At 38.3% G+C, this 20,728-nt stretch overlaps 1 protein-coding gene across 11 annotated transcripts in view; it reads right to left on the bottom strand.

Annotated features, from left to right (window-relative positions):
- Nucleotides 1–20,728, bottom strand: part of NRXN1 (neurexin 1) — a 743,394-nt gene that overhangs the window by 360,087 nt on the left and 362,579 nt on the right. For all 11 annotated transcript variants that reach the window (XM_068402153.1, XM_068402237.1, XM_068402487.1 and 8 more), the window contains 2 exons: nucleotides 15,103–15,276; nucleotides 9,352–9,471 (listed from right to left, as the gene is read on the bottom strand). In XM_068402153.1, coding sequence (XP_068258254.1) covers nucleotides 9,352–9,471; nucleotides 15,103–15,276 — 294 coding nt within the window. The remainder of the gene's footprint in view (nucleotides 1–9,351; nucleotides 9,472–15,102; nucleotides 15,277–20,728) is intronic.

Below are 20,728 nucleotides of genomic sequence, written 5' to 3'. Positions count from 1 at the left end.
TTCCTCACTGCTTACGAGTGAAGAGCCGAAGGGGGATCGCACCTGCAGGGAGGAGCAGATGGGGCAGGTGGCCCAGAATTGACCAACGAGGTATTCCATCCCATACACGTCATTCTCACTTTCCTATTTATCACTAACCCACCACCTCCTGGAGGTGGGGCCCAGGAGGGAGGGGCCCTCCTGTCTCCCACTGATTGGTACCAGCTTTGCCAATTTTCCAGTTAAAAGCCTGCAGGGGTGATGGCAGGGAGAGCTACTGCATTTTCCCCTCTGCTTGTGCTGGGGGAGCAACTCTGCCTGAGGAGGATTTCTAAGCTCTTGATCTTGGTTTTGTATATATTTGTATATATTTGATTATTTCTATTATTATTATACTCTTTTTTATTACTATAGTTTATTAGAACTGTTTTAACTTTCCAACCCATAAGTCTCTCTCCCTTTTCCCTTTCCCTTTGGGTGGTGGGGGACGGGTTAACAGAGAGCATCTGCCACAGGTTTAATAGCCGGCCCAGCTTTAAACCGTGACACACTCTAGATATCAAAAGCTCCAAAAGATCCAGTATCCATGACAGTTAAATCAATTAATAAATGTGAAAGAAATATATGCAGTAATATGATTTAAATCCATCATTTGTGTAATACTGGACTGATAATGGAAACAGAGATTATGTGAATATGACCCTCTGATTTGCATTCCAGAAGAAGGAAGACATTGTGAGAGGAGAATGACTATCCATTGTCAACATCATATGACAGTTCAGAAGACTGTAAAAAGTCAGTGGCATGGATAAGAGAAAATAATAAATACTCCTATTTTTATACACTATAAATATAGTGTGGTTTTTTTAAATATATACACACATACACAACATTAAACACGAAACACTGCAAATCTAAGGAAAGCCAGGTCTATACTTCTGTGTGCAATATTAAACTACACTTCCTTGCTTATGGATTATTACTTAACTGCTAATTACATGTTCACAAAGTATAAGACTTGTCTCATTCAATGAGAGAATGTGCCTGTTTTGATCAGAGTTCTGCAGTGAAGAAGGCTGGTGTTTATAAAACTTATTGCAAAAGTTGAAAGCTGACTCAATATTTAGGGTTTTTGTGGTTCAAAGTATAACCTCAATATTACTTAATGCACTCTCCAAACACTACACTAAAGAGAGAATCATTCAATTCCTGCTGGAATTTTTATTATGTCAAATACTCTAATATCCAAATATCTCATAAACTTTAACTAAGGTATTTTTACAGTGCCTAAGTTCTACCATCCTCTGTAACAGCCAAAACTATCCACTGTTTGGTGTATTCAGTCTGAAAAAAATAGGATTTGATTTTCTGGAAACATACGTGTTTCAGTCCAATTCTGAGTGTTCAGCATCGTTGCAAATCAGAACACAGATTGTCAGCTTAGCAAGAAAATGACAAATACCTAAGCACCTAATCCACTGTCATGATTTCCCCTTCATAAGTCCATACTGGCTACCCCTAATAACCTTCTTGTCCCTAATATGTTTGGAAATGGCTTCCAGGCAGATTTTCTCCATCATCTTTCCAGTGATGGAGGTGAGGCTGGCCAGCCTGTAGTTTACTGGTTCCTCCTTCTTGAAGACAGAAGAAATATTTGCTTTTTTCCATTCTCAGGAACTGCCCTCAATAGCCATGACCTTTCATAGATAATCAAGGGCAGCATTGCAATGACCTGTGAAGCTCGTGGATGCCTTTCATCAGGTCTCAGGAACTTGCATATGTCCAGTTTGTTTAGATATTCCCTGACCTGACCTTTCTCCACCAAGGTAAGCCTTCCTTGCTCTAGACTTTCCCACTGGTCTCAGGGACCTGGAATTGCTGAAACTGCTTTACTGGTCTTACCAGTAAAGACCAAGGCAAAGACGACGGAGTACCTCGGTCTCTTCCATGTCCCTTTCCATGAAGTCCCCTCACCTCATTCAGTGGCAGGCCCACATTTTCCTGCTCTTTCACTACTGGTAGGAGCCCTTCCTGTTACCCTCCACGTGCCTTGCCAGATTAAACTCCAAGTGGGCTTGGGCTTTCCTAACCCCATCCCTGCTGCATGGACAGCATCTCTATATTCTTCCTGGGCCACCTGACCTTGCTTCCACCTCTTGCACCCTCCCTTTTTATGTTTGAGTTTTGTCAGAGGCTCCTCCTGCCTTTTGCCCCTTTTGTTTGCTTTTCTATGTATGAGGTTGTGTATGAGAGTTCATCAGCTTTGAGGAGGTGATCCTTGAAAATCTACCAGTTCTCCTGGGCCCCATGGGATTCTTCCAAGCAGGACCCTGAACAGGCCAAGGTCTGCTCTCTTGAAGTCCAGGTTTGTGTTCGAGCTTTCTGTCTTGCTCTTACCTCTCAGGAACCTAAACTTCCTGACCATCATAACCCTGATCCATTCTTCCTTGTTTGTACATAAGAGGTCCAGCAGTGTGCTTCTCTTCATTGGCTCCTTGATCACCCATGTCAGCAAGTAAATGCACTCCAGACATCTAGATTGCTTGTGCCCTGGTCTGCTGCCCCTCCAGTAGACACTGGGGTAGTTCAAGTCCCCAATGAGGACTATTTGCAAACCAATGAGGTTTGCGAATATGAGGCTTCTTCAGCTTGTCTGAGGAAGGACTCATCTATTTCTTCCTCCTTATCAGGCAGTTTGTAGCAGATACCCATCACATCATATCAGACTTTGGTCTGCCCTCTAACTCTAACCCTAACCCATAGGCTTTCAGCTGGCTCATCACTTGTCCCTGGGCAGAGCTCCACACCTTCCCGTCAGATTCAATTCACTATTTCTCCCTTTCTTGTGAGTTGTCATCTCCATTCCTCAGCATACATAGTCCTGTCTGTCTCTTCACCAGGTTGTCCAGCTTGTGGCAAAGATAATTTTTGGCCCACCTTGGCAACCAGAGTCCATCTTCTCCTAGGGGGCCTTCATTGAAATCCCTTGTCCAATCTCCAATTAAATCATTCTGATCCACAACAATTATTATATTAACATCCAAACAGATTTAAAATAAAATCTAACCATCACTACAGATACAGCCTTAGCTGAAAGGCAGTGTCTCTATAATGCAACCAAATATCAGGAAAATCAAAAGTGTTTTATGTGAACCCATTTTGTAAAATTGACACAGTTCTCCTTTTAAATGAGGGCTTTTGATTTTTCTTGGTAAAGAGTCAGAGTAAAATAGGAGAACTTTTAAAATAATGTTTTGTTACAGTGGTTAAGAATGTCAGATTCCTAGTCAGAAGAGACTGCGTGAAGTCCTAACCCTTCAAAAATGAATTTTAATGAAAGTGTTGACCCAGCGTTAGCTATACCGTCACAAGTACAACGCCAATACATTATTCCCTTATGGTAACAGACAGTGTTGAAGCTGCCCTGTAATCTGGCACAGAACATTTCTGTACTAATGTAATGTGACAATGTTATCATGTCTGCTATTTGCTATGCCATAATAGCAGTATTTGTTTCCACAAACATGACATTACATTCACTAATATGGCTATACTTAAAGACTACCCGAGTAAAAACAGATGTAAACTTATAGAAAGCAGATAATCTCTTGTTTTGCCAGAGTAATTTTCAACCCTACTCTTATAAAAAAGCTGAATTCCCTGGGAGGATAGCTTTCACTACATAACCTGCTGTTAGAAATAGTTATGATGTTCATGATGCATTTTCTCAGAGGAGTTGCATGCAGCCATCCATTTTTAAGAACAGCCATTAACTGTCCTTTTAGTACAGTCTTCTAAATAACCCTGTTTTGTAGGAACAACTGCTACTGGCCTGCTTTACACCTATCAGTGTAACACTTCTGTCTATCACGTCAAAAGAGCACTGTTGCCCTGAATGTCCAAGTGTCATATCACATCAAAAGAGAAAATGATAATCTGTATAGCATCTTGGGGTCAAAACTTCCCCCGCCTTGTTTATCTTCCAGTAAATAGGAAGCTGCAGCACACAGAATGTTTCCACCTGTGCCACCACAGAGGCTTAGGGTGTACAGGCACTCCATACTCACTGCAGTGGAGTACTGAGATTTGCAACTAAGCAGACTTTTGTGGATTAAACCGTGGGTGTTCCTGACTACAGCTGTAAAACTGTAGCCTTACCCTTGGCTGGCACAGGTTATTTTCTGTAGGAGTACATTCCCTAATCTTTTCCTTCTCTCTAGCTGACACACAGAGGACACTCTTCGACTGGGAAAGAACGAACCTGCCTTATGGTGCTTATTTTGAAAGAACTTTTACAAAATCTTAATTTTAAACTGTGCGAACTTTCACCTTGAATAATACACTGAACAGCACAGGAGTAATAATTTGCTGTTATAGGAAAGATTAAAGAAACTTCTTGCAAACTGTATTAGTAGAATGTATTATAACACTCTTCAATAAACTATTTCTTTTATTATTTTCTCCAAACTCTCTGTTTTGGAAATCAAATACAAGAATGATACAGAAGAGACATTTACATTGTAAAGCCTAGGAATGATGCATGTCAAATCTTCATGCACTGACGTTACTATGGGAAATATGTTGAAAGTATCAACTCAAATGCAGCAAGGTAATTTGTGCACATTTGTTCAAATTGCAGATGATACAAAGCTGCAGGAGTGGTTGATAGATGAGACGCATGTGCTGCCATTCAGAGGGATGCTGACAAGCTGGGCTGGTGAGAACCTCATAAAACAAAGGAAAATGCCAAATACTGCACCTGGGGAAGAAGAACCCCATGCATGAGAACAGGCTGCGGCCTGATCAGCTGGAAAGCAGCTTTGCAGAAAAGGATCTGTGTGTCCTGGTGGACACCAAGTTGAACATGAGTCAGCTCTTGCGGTAAAGAAGGCCAACAGCCTCATTGGCTGCATGAGGAAAAATGTCGCAGAAAGGCTGAGAGATGTGATCCTTCCCCTCTCTCAGCACTGTTGAGATGCATCTGGAGCACTGTCTCCTACCTCTGTGCTCGCTAGTGCAAGACCAACACGGGCATACTGCAATAAGCCCAGCAAAGGGCCACAAAGGTGATTAAGGGCTTGAAGCATCTCTCTAGTAAAGTCTTTGACACCATTTCCTGCAGCATTCTCCTGGAGAAACTGGCTGCTCATGGTTTGTATTGGCATACTCTTTGCTGGGTAAAAAACTGGCTGGATGGCCAGGCCCAAAGAGTTGTGGTGAATGGAGTTAAAGTAAGTTTGCAGATGACACCAAATTGGGCGGGAGCGTTGATCTGCTTGAGCGCAGAAAGGCTCTGCAGAGGGCTCGGGACAGCCTGGATCAATGGGCTGAGGCCAACTGTATGAGGTTCAACAAGGCCAAGTGTCAGGTCCTGCACTTGGGTCACAACAACCCGTTATAATGCTACAGGCTTGGGGAAGAGTGGCTGGAAAGCTGCCTGGTGGAAAAGGACCTGGGGATGTTGATTGATGGCCATCTGAATATGAGCCAGCAGTGTGCCCAGGTAGCCAAAAAGGCCAACAACATCCTGGCTTGTATCAGAAATAGTGTGGCCATCAGGACTAGGGAAGTGATCACCCCCTGTACACTGGTGAGGCTGCACCTTGAATACTGTGTTCAGTTTTGGGCCCCTCACTACAAGAAAGACATTGAGGTGCTGGAGCGAGTCCAAAGAAGGGCAAAGAAGATGGTGAAGGGTCTGGAGAACAAGTCCTGTGAGGAGAGGCTGAGGGAACTGAAGTTGTTTAGTCTGGAGAAAAGGAGGCTGAGGGGAGACCTTATCATTCTCTACAACTACCTGAAAGGACATTGTAACCAGGTGGATGTTGGTCTCTTTTTCCCAAGTAACAACTGACAGGACGAGAGGAAATGGTCTCAAATAGTGTCGGGGAGGTTTAGATTGGGTATTAGGAAAAATTTCTTCACTGAAAGGGTTATCAAGCACGGAACAGGCTGCCCAGGGAGGTGGCGGAGTCACCATCACTGGACGTATTTAAAAGACGTGTAGATGTGGTGCTTAGGGACGTGGTTTAGTGGTGGACTTGGCAATGTTAGGTTTACTGTTGGACTCGATGATCATAAAGGTCTTTTCCAACCTAAATGATTCTATGATTCATATGAAGAGAGGCTGAGACAGCTGGGACTGTTCAGCCTGGAGAAGAGAAGGCTCAGGTGGGATCCTATCAATTTTTTAAAATACCTGATGGGTGGGAGTACAGAAGACAGAGCCATATTCTTCTCAGTGGTTCCCAGTGACAGGACAAGAGGCAACAGGAACAAACTGAAATGCACAAAATCTATTTAAATGTAAGGAAAATGTTTTGTACTGTGAGGGTGACTAAGCACTGGCACAGGCTATCCAGAGAGGTAGTGGAGTCTCCATCTTTGGAGATATTCAAAACCCAACTGGACACAGCCCTGGACAACCTGTACTAGCTGACTCTGCTCTGAGCAGAGGGCTTGGACTAGACAATCTCCATAGGTCCCCTCTCACCTCAGCCTTTTTGTGACTCTGAAATTTCTACTCAAATATGTTCCCTAAGAACGGGTGGAACAAAATAGTGGGGAAGTGTGGTGGGTTAACTGTGGAACAAAATACTGGGGAGGTGTGGTGGACTAATCCTGGCTAAGGGCCATACTCCCACCCAGCTGCTCGCCCACTCCTCCTGCTCTGTCCTTGCTGTTCCCTCTGCTGTTTCTCACTCTTTTTGTTCCTTCCTTCTTCAGCTGTGTGGCATTTTGGTAAGAATGGCATACTTTCTAAGTGTGTTTTCATAGAGGTGCCACCGGCTTGGCTGAGGAACTCAGCTGTACCCTGTACTAGGTCTGTGGAGCTGGCCATGCCCAGTATGGGACAGCCCTGTCCTCTCCTCACAGAGGCCACCCTGCTTCCCCCCTGCTGCCAACGCCTTGACACAGACACCCAAAACAGAAGGGATGCAAATCTCCATAAACCAGGTACTTTTTAACTGTTTCTCTTATGACCACTGACACTCATTTTGAAGTGGTCAATTTTTGGTTTTGGTAACAAAAAATCTCTACCTATGAGATTTTGATGTCCTGAATACTCCATTTTACCTAAACCAGAAAATTAAAAAATGGTACATTCAACTGTAAAGTAAGCCAAGGGTCTGTCTGTGTAGCAGTACTGGGTTAGATTTCAGCTTCTGTCAACCGGCATCACTCCATGCGCGATCTGCCATGGAAATATGCTCACACAGACTGCTCAGGAACATGCCTGAATCCTTCTGAAGGGGATGTGTTTTTCAGCAACAAGCAGATGCTATTCCAGACCTGTTGCTGAGATAATCTTACGTTATGTCAATGGAATTAGTCTGACTTCAGTGCTGCAGAAGTTTAGCCAGTAGTGTGCAGCTTATGCAAGTTACTAAAAACCGTAGTAACATTTCATCATTCCTTTTCCCATTATGCTCTTCCCAAACACAGCAGAGAGTAGTCTAGGAGCATCTAGATGACACTGAGATTACAACATCATTTCTTCTCCTTTCCCTCACATATACATTATGAAAAATCTCTCTCGTTCGATTTCCTTTGCAGATTTTTGGTATCTGAACTAATCTGAGGAGCCAAGATAAAGAAGCCAAACATATATTTACCAGACTCTGCATTCTATTACAAAACATCCATATCTAGGATAAATTTATATTTCATGTTTATGATGGAAGAACATTAAAAAAAAGATTTATCTGGGAAAAAAGTATTTTAGGCAGCCATGTACTAAAGCTACTCCTCTACCATTATCAGAAATAGTATATTGAGTTATCTGGTTGTGTACAATGCAGTCCATAATGTTACCATACGCATGAGCCTGTATAGATTGGTAAATATTTTTCTTATTTAAGTTCATCAGTTCGCCAAAATTATGCAATAGCTAGCACTTGAAGAAATAATTCATAAAGAGTATTCCAGGTCCAGACATCGGTTACTACTAAGACAAATTTACAAACAGAGTTTTTCCTTTACTAGATATGGAATATATAGCTTCTTATTCATAGTTTTTAGTTACTTTTTGAAGAACTCAAAGATTATAGAAGTACAGAAGTAACAATTTAGGAGTAAAATAGAAACAAATCATTTTCTCCTGTAGCAGATAGGAGACTGAAATCTTTAAAAATATATGTTTAGCAGCATGACTAATCACCCACATTGCTGGGAAGGGCAAACTCATACCACCCAAACCTCTGCTCAGATTATCAAAAGTTTTTTTAATATCACATTTCATTTCTACCATGACAGCAACTGCAGAGAAACAACTGCAGAGAGTCCTTTCCATAGTTTTCTAACATGGTCAGGAGTAGAAAAGTGGAACTTTCATGTGAATAATTAATTTACCTTCTACATATAATTCATTTTCTAGCCTTGTGCTAGATACATTTTGAGCCAAAAGCTTTCGGATTATAATTATTCTGTTATGTTAGGGTTTGTCCAAGAAGGTACACCTTGCTGTAGTGGAGAACCAGAACAAGAAATAAAAATCTGAAATGCTTGACAAGACAGTTATACCAACACTTTCTACCATCAGTCATTCATTCAGATAAATGTATACAAATAGAAATAAAAATGCCTAGCCTTAAAGAAATTCCCTCTTCACATGGATATAAAAATGTGCAACACTGGGATATTTCAAATGTGATGAGTTGAAAAGAAAACCCAGTAGTTCGCTTTAATCAGTTACCGTGGATCATGATGACTTTTGCATTACTATTCCACTTTCACTTCTGCATAATTCTAATTAGATCAATAAGGCTAGATGGGAATAAAACTAGATTATGACACTGGTGAATCAGGCCTCTTATTTTTAACACATTTAAGCTTTTCCTGAACGACCAGATGGTTGGTGTATGTTATGTAGTTTTATTCAGATGAAATTTAAGACAACTAAAATACTTAGCATGCTTTTATTATTGGAATGCTTAGGGTGTCACCTAAAGAAATCTACAAAGGGAGATAACGAGCCTTGTCAACTGTTTCACAGTAATTATAGCCCTCACGATGTAATGCTACAAAATTACAATATAGCTTAAGATAATAAAATGTAAAAGGTTTTTTCAATTAGGAGAAAAACCTATTTGTAACATTTATGCAAGAAAAAGATTATTTCAAACAGGTAACCATCGGTATATTAGAGAGTGTAATAAAACCAAATTCTGTCAGTGATTGATATTGCACATTGTCCAAAATTTGTACGGTATATTTTAGCTATGTTCTTCCCACAAGCCTTACAGATTTTCATAGGGCTTGCCAGTTCATTTAAATATCTAATATTAAAACAATATAAAGCTTCAGACACTGGCTTCAAATATTACCTTAGAGCTCTTGAGCGTCCACATCAGCATTTTTTAGTGTACTTACGGTCATTGCATAATGGTCCACTAAAGGAGGTCATACTGCAGTCACAACTGAATCCATCCCACTGCTGCAAGCACACTCCCTGGTTTGCACATGAATCCTCTTGGCACGTTGTGCTGGGGCCTGATGAGAACATACAAAAAAGGACTTGCACTTTGTCGTCCAAAGAAAAGTATTTCTCACTGGATCACTTTAACTAGTTGCCAACATCTCAAATCAAATGAGCAAAGAGTTACCAAGTAAAACGCATATAAACTTGCTGATTTTGTAGCAGCATGTAATATTAAAAGGGTGGTTTTGCTTTAGTTTTAAGATTGATATGTCAGACTCATAAGAATGCACAAACTGAAGCGGAGTTATTCCAGGTACAGTGGGAACGTTAACTTTGTTGCGAGTTATTTGTTAATCTTGTCTCAGATCATTAACTGGCTAAATGTTTTCTAAAAAGTTCAGTATTATTTTTTCCTGTAAATACTTTTCAACCAGTAAAGCCAGATGCCACAGAAAGCAAAGCTCTGGGAGATGAAAGTAAAGACTGGAAAATAAAATTAAAAACAAAACAACAAACAATAATAAAATGAAGCAACACTACACAATGCTTTAATCCCACAAATTATTTTAAATGATTTACGTCTGAAATTAAGAGGTGTTAGGGATTCTTTGGCAGGAATGTTGGCAAGTACTGTTTCACATGCTTCAGGAATCCCATGCAGGTTCCTTTTTTAAGGGGAAATGCAGAAAATCAGACTACTAATGAACTGGCATGCCAAAATGTGACATACACATGAAAAACAAAGCTAGTCTATTTCTAGAGAATCATAACTAGACTACTGAAATATAAAAAAAAATGAAAAGGAATGATCAAAGCACTAAAGCAATCACTGTACAAACATATTCAAGACTGAAAGCCTCTATGCACGCTATGCTGGAAAATGAAGATTCATGTAGCCCGTTGTTTTAGAGGTGTGAAAGACAAAATCTGGAACAAAATAACACACTTTAGTTCTGAAATGTATAGAGCATTTATTGCAGAAATCCAACTATGCATTGGAGGTTTCAGTCTTGTTTAATACACACAGGGCTATCTACCTTGCAAATCAGCTTTCATCAATGCAACTTTGTCAGCAAAATAAAAAAGCAAAATATATTAAATGTTAGTAAGCAATATTGAAATGGCAGCAAACACAGGAAAAAAAACATTCAGAGTAAAGTGCATGCTGCTGTTCAAGAGAGAAAGAAATGCCATATAATGCAAACAAATTAATGCTAACAGCCATAAATCTTCAGACAAGCCAAAATAAGAAAGCCATAATTTGCCAGTATTTTACTGCAAATATAATGGTTAATTGAGCTGATGACATGTAATGAAGGAAAATTAAAAGTTTTTTTTTTTCTTCTTTGGATAGATATGAAGGCACTTGCAGAGTAAATGCATGGCTGAATCCTGACTAGCCATTTGTCATGTTCAGATACACTGAATTCAAGAATAATTAGCACCATCATCCTCTCTGGTCTTTCTTTTTTTCTAGCCCTTTCTTTGCGACTGGTGAATGAAGACTGAAATACAGACCATGAACTACAGATTACTGTGAGCTCATACACACATTTCACGCTGACTCTTGACACTATAAGGAAAAATTTGGTTCTGGGATTATAAAATTCTCCTAAATTGTTTTGGAGAAGACACATCAATATCCATTTAGAACTCCTACTGGTAGTCATTGATGACAGGGCAAAACTGGTCCAAAGATTATATAAATATCCTAAATCATCCTGTAGAGAGAAATCCACTTAACCCTTCTTTCACATTATAGCTCCTTCAAAGATCTCAGTGTGGGATTTTCTTTTTATTTGCCAGTGTTGCAGAAAAATCCATATCAATATGATTTAAGTCAGTTCAATGGCCACTTGCTTTAAATGAGGCACTGCTTGAGCACACCTCTGAACCAGGGCCTGAACAATCACCAGTGCAATTAAGAACAAGGGCAGCGTACGCTACATCCCTGTTTCGGCAAAACTATTAACTGTTCTATTTTCTCCTGTTCATATAATAATAATAATACCCATAACTGATTGACTGCAGTAGGCAGACGTAGGATAGTGATTTCCTTTTCTTATGAGTTTTGAGCCCAGAAGTTTAAACATTTGGGCATTACATCACCCTTTCTTGAGCTGGGGATTATAATGACAGAATCCTGTAGCTGACAAGACAAGACACATTTTTTTCGCACCAGATTCTGCTACTCAGAAACTTTACAAAGATGAAGTGAAAATATCTGTAGGTGTTTAAATGTTATATATTCATGCATTTATTTACACTTTAGTTATGCAATGTTAAATTTCCCCATCTTTGCAAAAGTAGAGCAAAAGTCACAAGGACTTAAAAGTAGATAAACTGCAGGACCCTGTAAGGCACATTAAAAAGTGCATGTTAAAACACACATTTGGAAAAAATACAGATAGGATCTTCTTAAAAAGCAGGGTATTTTGCTTTTTATGAAATTGATTCTTAGCACTTTTGGCTTATCTATAATAGTCATTATTAAAAAATTGCCACCAAGACTAGCTTACATGTAAGAATTTCTTCTAATAAAAGTAGTTTGTTTTTTTTTTTAGGAACAGAGGAAGACCGTTTAATGTCTGTAAATACTATAATATCTACCATAACAGGTTCATATTTTCCTATATATATTACAGAACTGACCTGTTTAGTAAAAATACTGTAATACACTCTTCTCAAGCACTCACCTTTTGATTCACATTCTATTTAAATATTCTAATTTATTCAGTCTTCACTGCAGACTTTTTAATTGACTGGATTTGGTCTCTCGTTTACATTTGTCTTATGTGAGGGCTTACATGCTATATATTACACAAAAAGCATTATTAAGTAGCATGTACAACATTTTACTATATATTGCAAAACCAAATTCCATATCTCCCAAGAATCTTCACGTGTGTTAATACTTTGAAACTTTTCATATTGTTCATTTAATACACAAATTATATTATATTATATATGCACATGCATGCACACAGTGCATTTTCCTCCTAAATATATTAAAAGTATTTTTTTATTATTCTGTAGTTTCTATAATTCTGCTTTATTTAAAGTGCATAACGAAAGTACAATGGATTTGACTAGAGAAAAACAGGGCTGACCCTTCGAGCCTGGTTCTGGGTGTTTGCTGTTAACAATTTGAAGAGCTAGTTAGCGTATTTATGTTTCCAGCTGCTAGTTTCTATCTATCTGTTCTAGCCATTGAAAATTTGTCAACAAGGTGGATTCAGCCAAGTGTAAACTATATTCAGTGCTCAATGATAGAGAACAGAGATATCTATCCGCCTGTGGCTGAGACTTTGAAATGCAAGCCTTACAACTTGCCACACCAGTCCCATGTGTGGGTTTGCAAAAAATGTTCCAAAGAAAGAATTTTTAACATGCACTTATGACAGTAAAGTTATTGAGAAATATCAACCTTTTAAGAACAAAATCCTAACAGGTAAAATTAATTAGTAGTACATCATGGCTTCACAGTTTGACAGAAGAAAGAAAAAGAACTTTCACCCCAGGGTTTTTTTTTTTTATACCAGAAAGGTGGGGAACTCAATCCCGTAGGAGTCTGAAATCCAAGTGCCTCGCTTCTCAGGAACGATTTGGCAGCAAGCTGATGTCTTAACAAAGGACATATAACCACCAGTACAGCCAACTGCCTTTTGGATTGAGAGTGGCGGTGACTAATACTTATTGTATTGAAATTCCTTCTGCTGCTGTGTCCTGAGCTCTTTGGACTTGACGTCTCAGGGGACTTACAGAGCTTACACATCCCATTACAGCGTGAGATAGATGCAAAACTGCTCAGCTCTGTAAGGATGGAGACACTCCTGTCTGTACACAGCAGCAGAGCTATGGGCAGCTTGAGGCACACGAGAGACTTCTTGGAAGGAGCTAAATTTGCAAGTGACTTAAATAATAGTTTAGGTGTTAGAATTGTACATCTGATCCACGGTCTGCAGGCAAGAGACTGACAGGTGGGTCAGAGAAAGGCTTGGAGTAAACAAGTGAGATGGCAGAGTTAACTTGCAAGGGTTAAGCAGAAAGGTTGGAAGGGAATATTTCATTCCATGCTGTTGAAGATTTCTTTCTGCGGGCAAAAGACTTTTAATGAAGCAGTTCTCTGAGAGCCAGGGAGCACATCTGGTTTGACCATTTTGCTTGTGTCAGATGATTTTGGTGTTGGAAAAAGCTGATTCTCCACCAAAAAGGACAATATTTGTACAGTCTTTATTAAATTGTTGGTAGCTTTACTAAATTCACTGATAGCTGAGTTGTGCCTCTGGTTTAAAAGGTGAACTTGAGCTCTAGGCCTGTGGCAATATTTCTTTGAAGTATGTAAAATTCATTTAGAAAATTAATTTAGAAAATTACATAATTTCAAAAGAAGCTATGAAATTCATAATGGAATTAACGCGTACTTTGACTCTCTGAAGGGATGGCACAGGCATGGGTCTTGCTAACGTCATTCAGAAAGCCAAATCTAATTTTCTAAACTCAGTGACAAACTAATTTATACATATTTTTCCATTCCTGACAGAAATAAATAGACACTAAAGCTACAGAAAAATAAATTGTGAATTTTACATATTTCTGTGTGGTATCAATAGAATTTATACTGTTAGCTAAAGGTAGCAGATAAAGAACAAAAAAGTTCCACCTGTACAAACATACTGTAAGCACAACAAAAGAGGAGACAGAATTTATCCACCAGAAAGCTTTATCTTGTGAAGCTTGAGGGAACCCCCCAGCTCCGCTTGGATTTTTTACAATGTTTATTTGCAAACTTAACAAACTTGATATCAAAATCATCAAGATTCCAACTTGAAATTCTACAGTATCATTTACACATTTTTCTGTCCAGAGAAGAGCAGCACTTGAGAGAGGGGAGAACACATAAAATTGAACATAGCCACAAAATTCAGAATTATGTGAATAAAATATATATGCAGCGACAGAGAATGGATTTAAATTATTCCATAAATCATAGTAAAAATAACATGGGATTAAATGACAGCTGAAAAAATAGCTGGAGATCGACACCCTTGAATTACAAATACACCTCTTCTAATTCTGTCTTCACTTAAATTCCATGATATTCCAGATGAGTCAATAAAGACATAAAAATGTGACATAAAACATATTTGTTTGTTACTGATTCAGATAGAAAGGCTCATGACAATACAAATCTCAGGGGTGAGCAAAAATAGAGAAGATAGAAGACTGATCTCAAACAGTTTCATAAATTAGCCTTGAATTAATCAACTCAAAATGTCTGCTTTAAATATGGAATTAATTAGCTAATGTCTCAGCATTAGCTAATGCCAAAGTGTTATGAGGATACAAAGGACTTCATTGAAGCTAATTGTTATTGTTTCTATCATTAATTAAAATACATCAGAAGTAAACAAAATACTTGCAAAATATCTTGCCACAGGCGAAGGATGGAACCTACATTAAACATTTAAGAAGTTGAGTCATGTTCTCAGATCAATCTCTGTGCTGTAGGGCAGGCACACGCTTGTGCCCATAATACTAAAAAAAATGCAGTCTTTATGTAAGAAAGGGTCAAACAAGATCAATTAGAAGCAGGTAAAATATAATCTCTCCTTGTATGAAGTGCACATATCAACAAAACTCTGCAGAATTCGCACAATACTTTCACTATGATATAAAAAAAATATCAGCATATTTAATACCTTCACATCCTCTTTCTATTTGCCCATTGCAGAAGAGAGCATCTGAGATTAGGTCAGGGAGCCGCCCATTCAAGTCAACTGATGCAAGACAGCCTTGGAATCCCTCTTTTGCGTGCACCAGCTTTGGCAAGGACTTATACATTTCTTTGGCCACTCCTCCAATATACAAATCACCTGTTAAGGAGAAATAACTATTAGATACAGAAAAAAACCTGAAGAATCTTTGACCTGCTTGATCTTCTGGCCTTTTTGTGCTGAATGACAAATATCTCAGAAAAACATTCTTCAAAATAAATGTAGAAGAAAACACTGATAGCATATATGATGTGAAAAGACATTGCAGTAGTATATTTTTTCAAATGCATATCTAGACTTCATATTTGTGTGACTAATTACTTAGAAGTACATGGACATGTTATTTATGTGCCAGCTCATACCTACAGGAAACATGCATCTATTTCACAGATGAGGATTCAGTCACAGAACCTCCATCTAGAAATGCATCTAGCACTGATGCATGTTGTTAGCATTCTCATGGAACCTGACCACAGATCATCCCAATTATGGATCCAGCAGACTGAGATAAAAGGCAATAAGTGGAGCACCAAGATCCACCTAAAGTCCATATATCCAGAATCATCCATTTAAAAGCACACCAAGAAAAAAAAGGGTTTAGGGACACATCTAAGGAGAAACTTAGGGATACCATTGTTAAGCAGTGAAATGACTGATTCTCCCCACCAAAATTCATACCCTCTGTCAGTCATGTGGGAACAGGGGGAGTTATATGTCTTTAAAATGGCAATCTGCACACTGAGCAAACAGAATTTTATTGACAAAAATAATTCTGATGACAGACAGCTCTCTTTGATGAACCTCAGGTAACTTACTCAGGAGTGAAAGCTAGTGCTTTTCTTCCTTTGAGTAATTCATAGCTCGGCGACTTACTTTGCAACGTCATAATTATAACTTTTCTCTTAAACACCAAGGGAGGGGATGCTTTTTTGTTTTACAACAATTCAGGCTGTGCCTTTCTTTCACATGTTTGGTGTCTCTGGCAGACAGAACAGTGATCTTTCAAACTAACATAACCTACCTCCCTAAAGTGTGCCTTAAGTGTCAGACTACAGGTTTAACTAGGTCCGTTCCATGCATGTTGCTGAAGACATGTTGCTTTACTTGGCCAGAGAGGGGAAGCATGCTCACTGTGAACACAGCCCTAGCTAACAGGCTTCAGTCCTCCTGGCAGGCAAGATGTGCTTGATTCTTTCAGTCACAGACAGAAAGGAATAAAACCATGGTTTCCTACATCTTGCATGAGTTTACTGTCCTGCTCTGTTATCCTCTAACTCAGAAAAAGCAGCCGTCTTTGCAAGCTTGGTGGGAGTGCTCTGAGCATGCCTACAGGCAAGCCCCTTTAGGCACACAGCGAGAGGACACTGAGAGCTTCTGAGAAGCATTGAACCTGTTTGAAGGAATGTGCTTATGGGAGCATCCGATTCTGAAGCATCATCCAGTGACAAAATTCTTGCTCTACCTATGCATTAAGTCCTCACCGATAACAGTGCTAGTTTTGTGCTAGCATAAATTTTCAACAAACTATCTGAATATACCTTCTAATCTGCATTGTGCTTTCCAGTATGTTCCCCAGTCTGGATGATTTTGGAGCCTAGGCTACAGGATGTACCAAAAAGTGTTTCTGCATCACCTCAAATGCAAAATTGTTCATTTCCTAAGTGTTTACCGAGCTTTGTAGGCAGATTTTATAGCGACAGAACTCAGAATGTACTAGCTATCATCACTACGCCATGTGGCTAATTTTAATCTCCCTCTTATCTGTATAAGCCGCAGTCACACCTTTTCCTGGTTCTCCTGGCATACTTGCTTGTTTGCAAGGGAGTGCAATTTAGTGCTGTTTGCAATGGTTTACAGTTTGCCTGCAAGGAAATGGCCTGAAACAAACAAATGTCTATTAGACTGTGAAAAATTTTTAGTCACTACATACCTGTCCTAAAATTCAACTGTATTTGAACTAGTGAAATGAAGACAAAAAGCTTAGGAACATACATATTATTAATCTTACAAGTCATCCAACCAAAAGTCTTAGCAACCATTACAGCATCATGTACTAAGAAACCTGAAGCTTTCTCCATTCCACATAGATAATGTGAAAAATAAGATACTGCTTTCCTCTAGAGCTTTGAGGTACAGTATAAATCTCAGAAGCACGGTATTAGCCCTAACAGATTAAAATACGGGGATCCATACGTTCCTACAAAAGGGATGTAATTCATTCACAGAAGAAAAACTTCTGTATTTTTCAACCAGCTGAACTGGAAACAAAGTAAAAACTCTTGCCTCGTGATAAAGGTTCTTCATGTTTTTCTCAGGTGGAACATCTAGAAAGTAAAACCCTTCCAGGTTTCCTGAAGTTCTGTGCTTTTAGTCATCATCAACTCCGAATAGAGAGATAATTCATCTCAATGGATTCCAACGGACTTAAAAGAGGGAAACTCCAGAGAACAATACTAGGAAACTCACACGTACGCTAAAAATGTTGAACTTAGTCTATTGGACATGACATATGCAACCTCTTTTTAAACCTCCCAGCATGTATACTGTCCAAACAACCATTTTTTATTCTGTGATTGGTTAAACCTTTAAAACTGCAAACTTTCAAATTGATCCCCTGCTAATTCCTAAGATACATCCCTCAAGCATATTGAGATTGCTATATACAGTCATATAGCAATTGTCAGTTATCATTAATGGCTAGTAGAAGTTCAGGTCAGTGTGCCAGCATATGAACCTGAACTCAGAATATTTGCTCCTGAAAATATACACTGGAATATTTTCAAATAGGTATCACATGTATGGAATTAACATACATTGAGTCTAAATAAACTGTAACTCTACAGTTTACTTACAGTTCCTTAAGACTATTGATAATTAGGACTGATCATTATATACTATTGAAGACAGTTCCCACAAAGACATGTTCCGGGTAATATTTTAACTTTGTTGAAGTTCAAAATAACTTGAGTTCTGCTTTTGCACTAGCTAATACACTACACTAACACATATTATATGCATTGAGCAGCCATACTGACTATTAGACTTTACCTTTTATAAAGTATATACAAGTATTTTTTACAACTGTGGGCTAAACCTTTCCCAGATTTAATATAAAATGTGTTTTGAGTTTGCTGCTGATGGCATAAAAACACACTTTATCTCAGAAACAAATTTGTATTAAGGGTTAGGATCTGAAATTAAAACTCAGTTTTGTTTTTTTTTTTTTTAAATCTATTTAAATTTTTTCTCTTGGTTATTTTTTCATATCTGGCATCACAAATGTTTTGCATAGCTACTTTTATTTCAGTTAAACATATGCTTCATTTTCATGTTCATCTCAATGAAGTAGTTTCCTACAAAACTCAACCATTAGAAATTCAGGCAAGACAGAATTGAAGAAAATGTTGTTAATGAAAATATTTGTATATTGAACATGCATTAGCAGAGGTTTGGAAAAGATAAAGCTTGTCTCTGCTCACACTAAAAGAGATCAGAGGACTCAACACAGTATGATACAAATTCTCAGGTTTTCTCCTCTTTTTCACTTCTTATGTAAGCACGGCTTTACTACTGGAAACGTTACATGCTCTAAAACAGGATTAATCCCTTGTTGTGTATCTGCCTATTTACCCTCATGTATTACATGTAAGTTATTTCATTAAGTAAGGTATCACAGTTCATCAGATCAATAGTATGAGATCATGACACTATCTAAACTAGCTGCAGCCTCAATGCAATACTATCGCAATACTGCTACCACTGAAAACGTGTTACCATTTCAGGAGTTGTACACAACGAAAAATGCAATTCTTCTATTTCTTTCTTTCAACAGATGAGCATTTTTTTTAAGTACGTATAGAAAGGGATATACTTGTATTACAGTGCTAACCATAGTTTCTGGAGCTAAAGTTTAGCTATTACATTTCATGCATGTTCATTTTCTTCTGAAGTTTATTTTGATTTTTAAATGTGTTCCTGAAAAAGTCTCCATTTTTTCCTTACCATTGTGACTTTCCTTAATTTATAAAAGAAAATAACCAATTTATATAAATATATCAACTAGCATAAACAAAGTAGCAGGTAGTAAAGAAATGGGTGAGAGAATAGAGTGCTCCAAGATTTCCTTGTGATCTCTGGAGAAGCTTCAAATAAGGCACTTTATTTGAGGGCAGGTACTCCTTAATCTCACAACTGTCTTCTTAATTATATTAGGAATCAGTACACAGAGTTACCCCTTTTATTTAGAGAGGGAGGATTGTTTCCTCTCTTCATTTTTCTGAGGCCAGAAAAGTAAGTATGCTACAGTGTTTCTCACTGGCATGTTAATTACAGGTCAGAGGAATTAACTGGAAGCCAGCACTTTCAGAGCTATACCTATAAATCATGGCAATAATAGTAGTGGTCAGTTATATCATAAGCACTGACAAAGAAAAGAGTTTAGTGGGTTTAATTCATATATTTTACAGGTAATGAAGACCTTCATTTATTCCAACAATAGCTTTACTATTTACACCTATGTGTCTCTTTTGTGACTTAGAGCTGATTTGTGCTTTGAGGACAAGTGAATTTAACACAGAAGCAAATTGCTAGCTAATAAAGGAATCCAAGTTCTCAATGTATTCATTATTGGAATCACACTTACGAAAAACCGCAGAGAACACCACACAACAGTGAGTCACACACAACTGTTGGTGAAACAAATACTGCCAAATCCTTCTGTAATAACTCATCTTTTTTTATCCCAAGCCTCTACATTTCTTCAAAATAAGAACTTTGCAAATGCTAAACCAAAGAAATCTAAAATAAAAATTGAAGATGCTGTTCTATTTATTTCTTTTCTCAATAAGTAGCAGAAGTATCTTATTATTTGGCACTAACTACTGACATTGCTGACAGGTCACCCCATAGAATTTCCTCCTTTCCTGATTCATGTCCACACCCGAGAATTCTTACATGATACATGCTGCTGGCAAAAACTATTTAATTTAATGACCACCATTGTCTTCAAGCACTAATAGAGAGGGAATTATCCACATGTTTATAATGCTAACAGAAACATGTAAATATTGCTCAGGGAACAAGTAGTTTAACCAGGATATAGTTAGGCTTCTTTACTCTCCGAAATACATATGTTTTGTTGTACATGCCTGGTGTTCATTTCTTGAACACCATTCTTGAGAAGAAATGAACATCATTCATTCAAATATGGTTCCGTGTATGAATGAAAACAAAACAAAAAGGAGGAAATAAAACAGTAGAACAAACTGTGGCTTGGCTTTTTCATAACCCATAAAGACAATACCCCTGTAATGTTTTTATACGACTGCACAAAGATACATTCAAATCCATCACTCTCTCCAAAAGCAGACATTCTGTCCCTTCATGTCTTGTTGTGCTGCTGGTTTCAACTGTATATTCAGCTATTCTCTTCATTTCTCATTTCTTTTAGAAGCAGTTTCTCTGTCTTGTTTCTAATGCTACATTGTACTAAATCACCACTACGGCTAGGAACAACTGTGCTTCTGCAGTGTACTCCCCAAGAAATAGATGG

Source organism: Nyctibius grandis, chromosome 1 (assembly GCF_013368605.1).
Source record: "Nyctibius grandis isolate bNycGra1 chromosome 1, bNycGra1.pri, whole genome shotgun sequence".
Taxonomy (NCBI): Eukaryota; Metazoa; Chordata; class Aves; order Nyctibiiformes; family Nyctibiidae; genus Nyctibius; species Nyctibius grandis.
The sequence above is the reverse complement of the archived record's forward strand: the minus strand, read 5'-3'. Positions and strand labels throughout refer to the sequence as shown.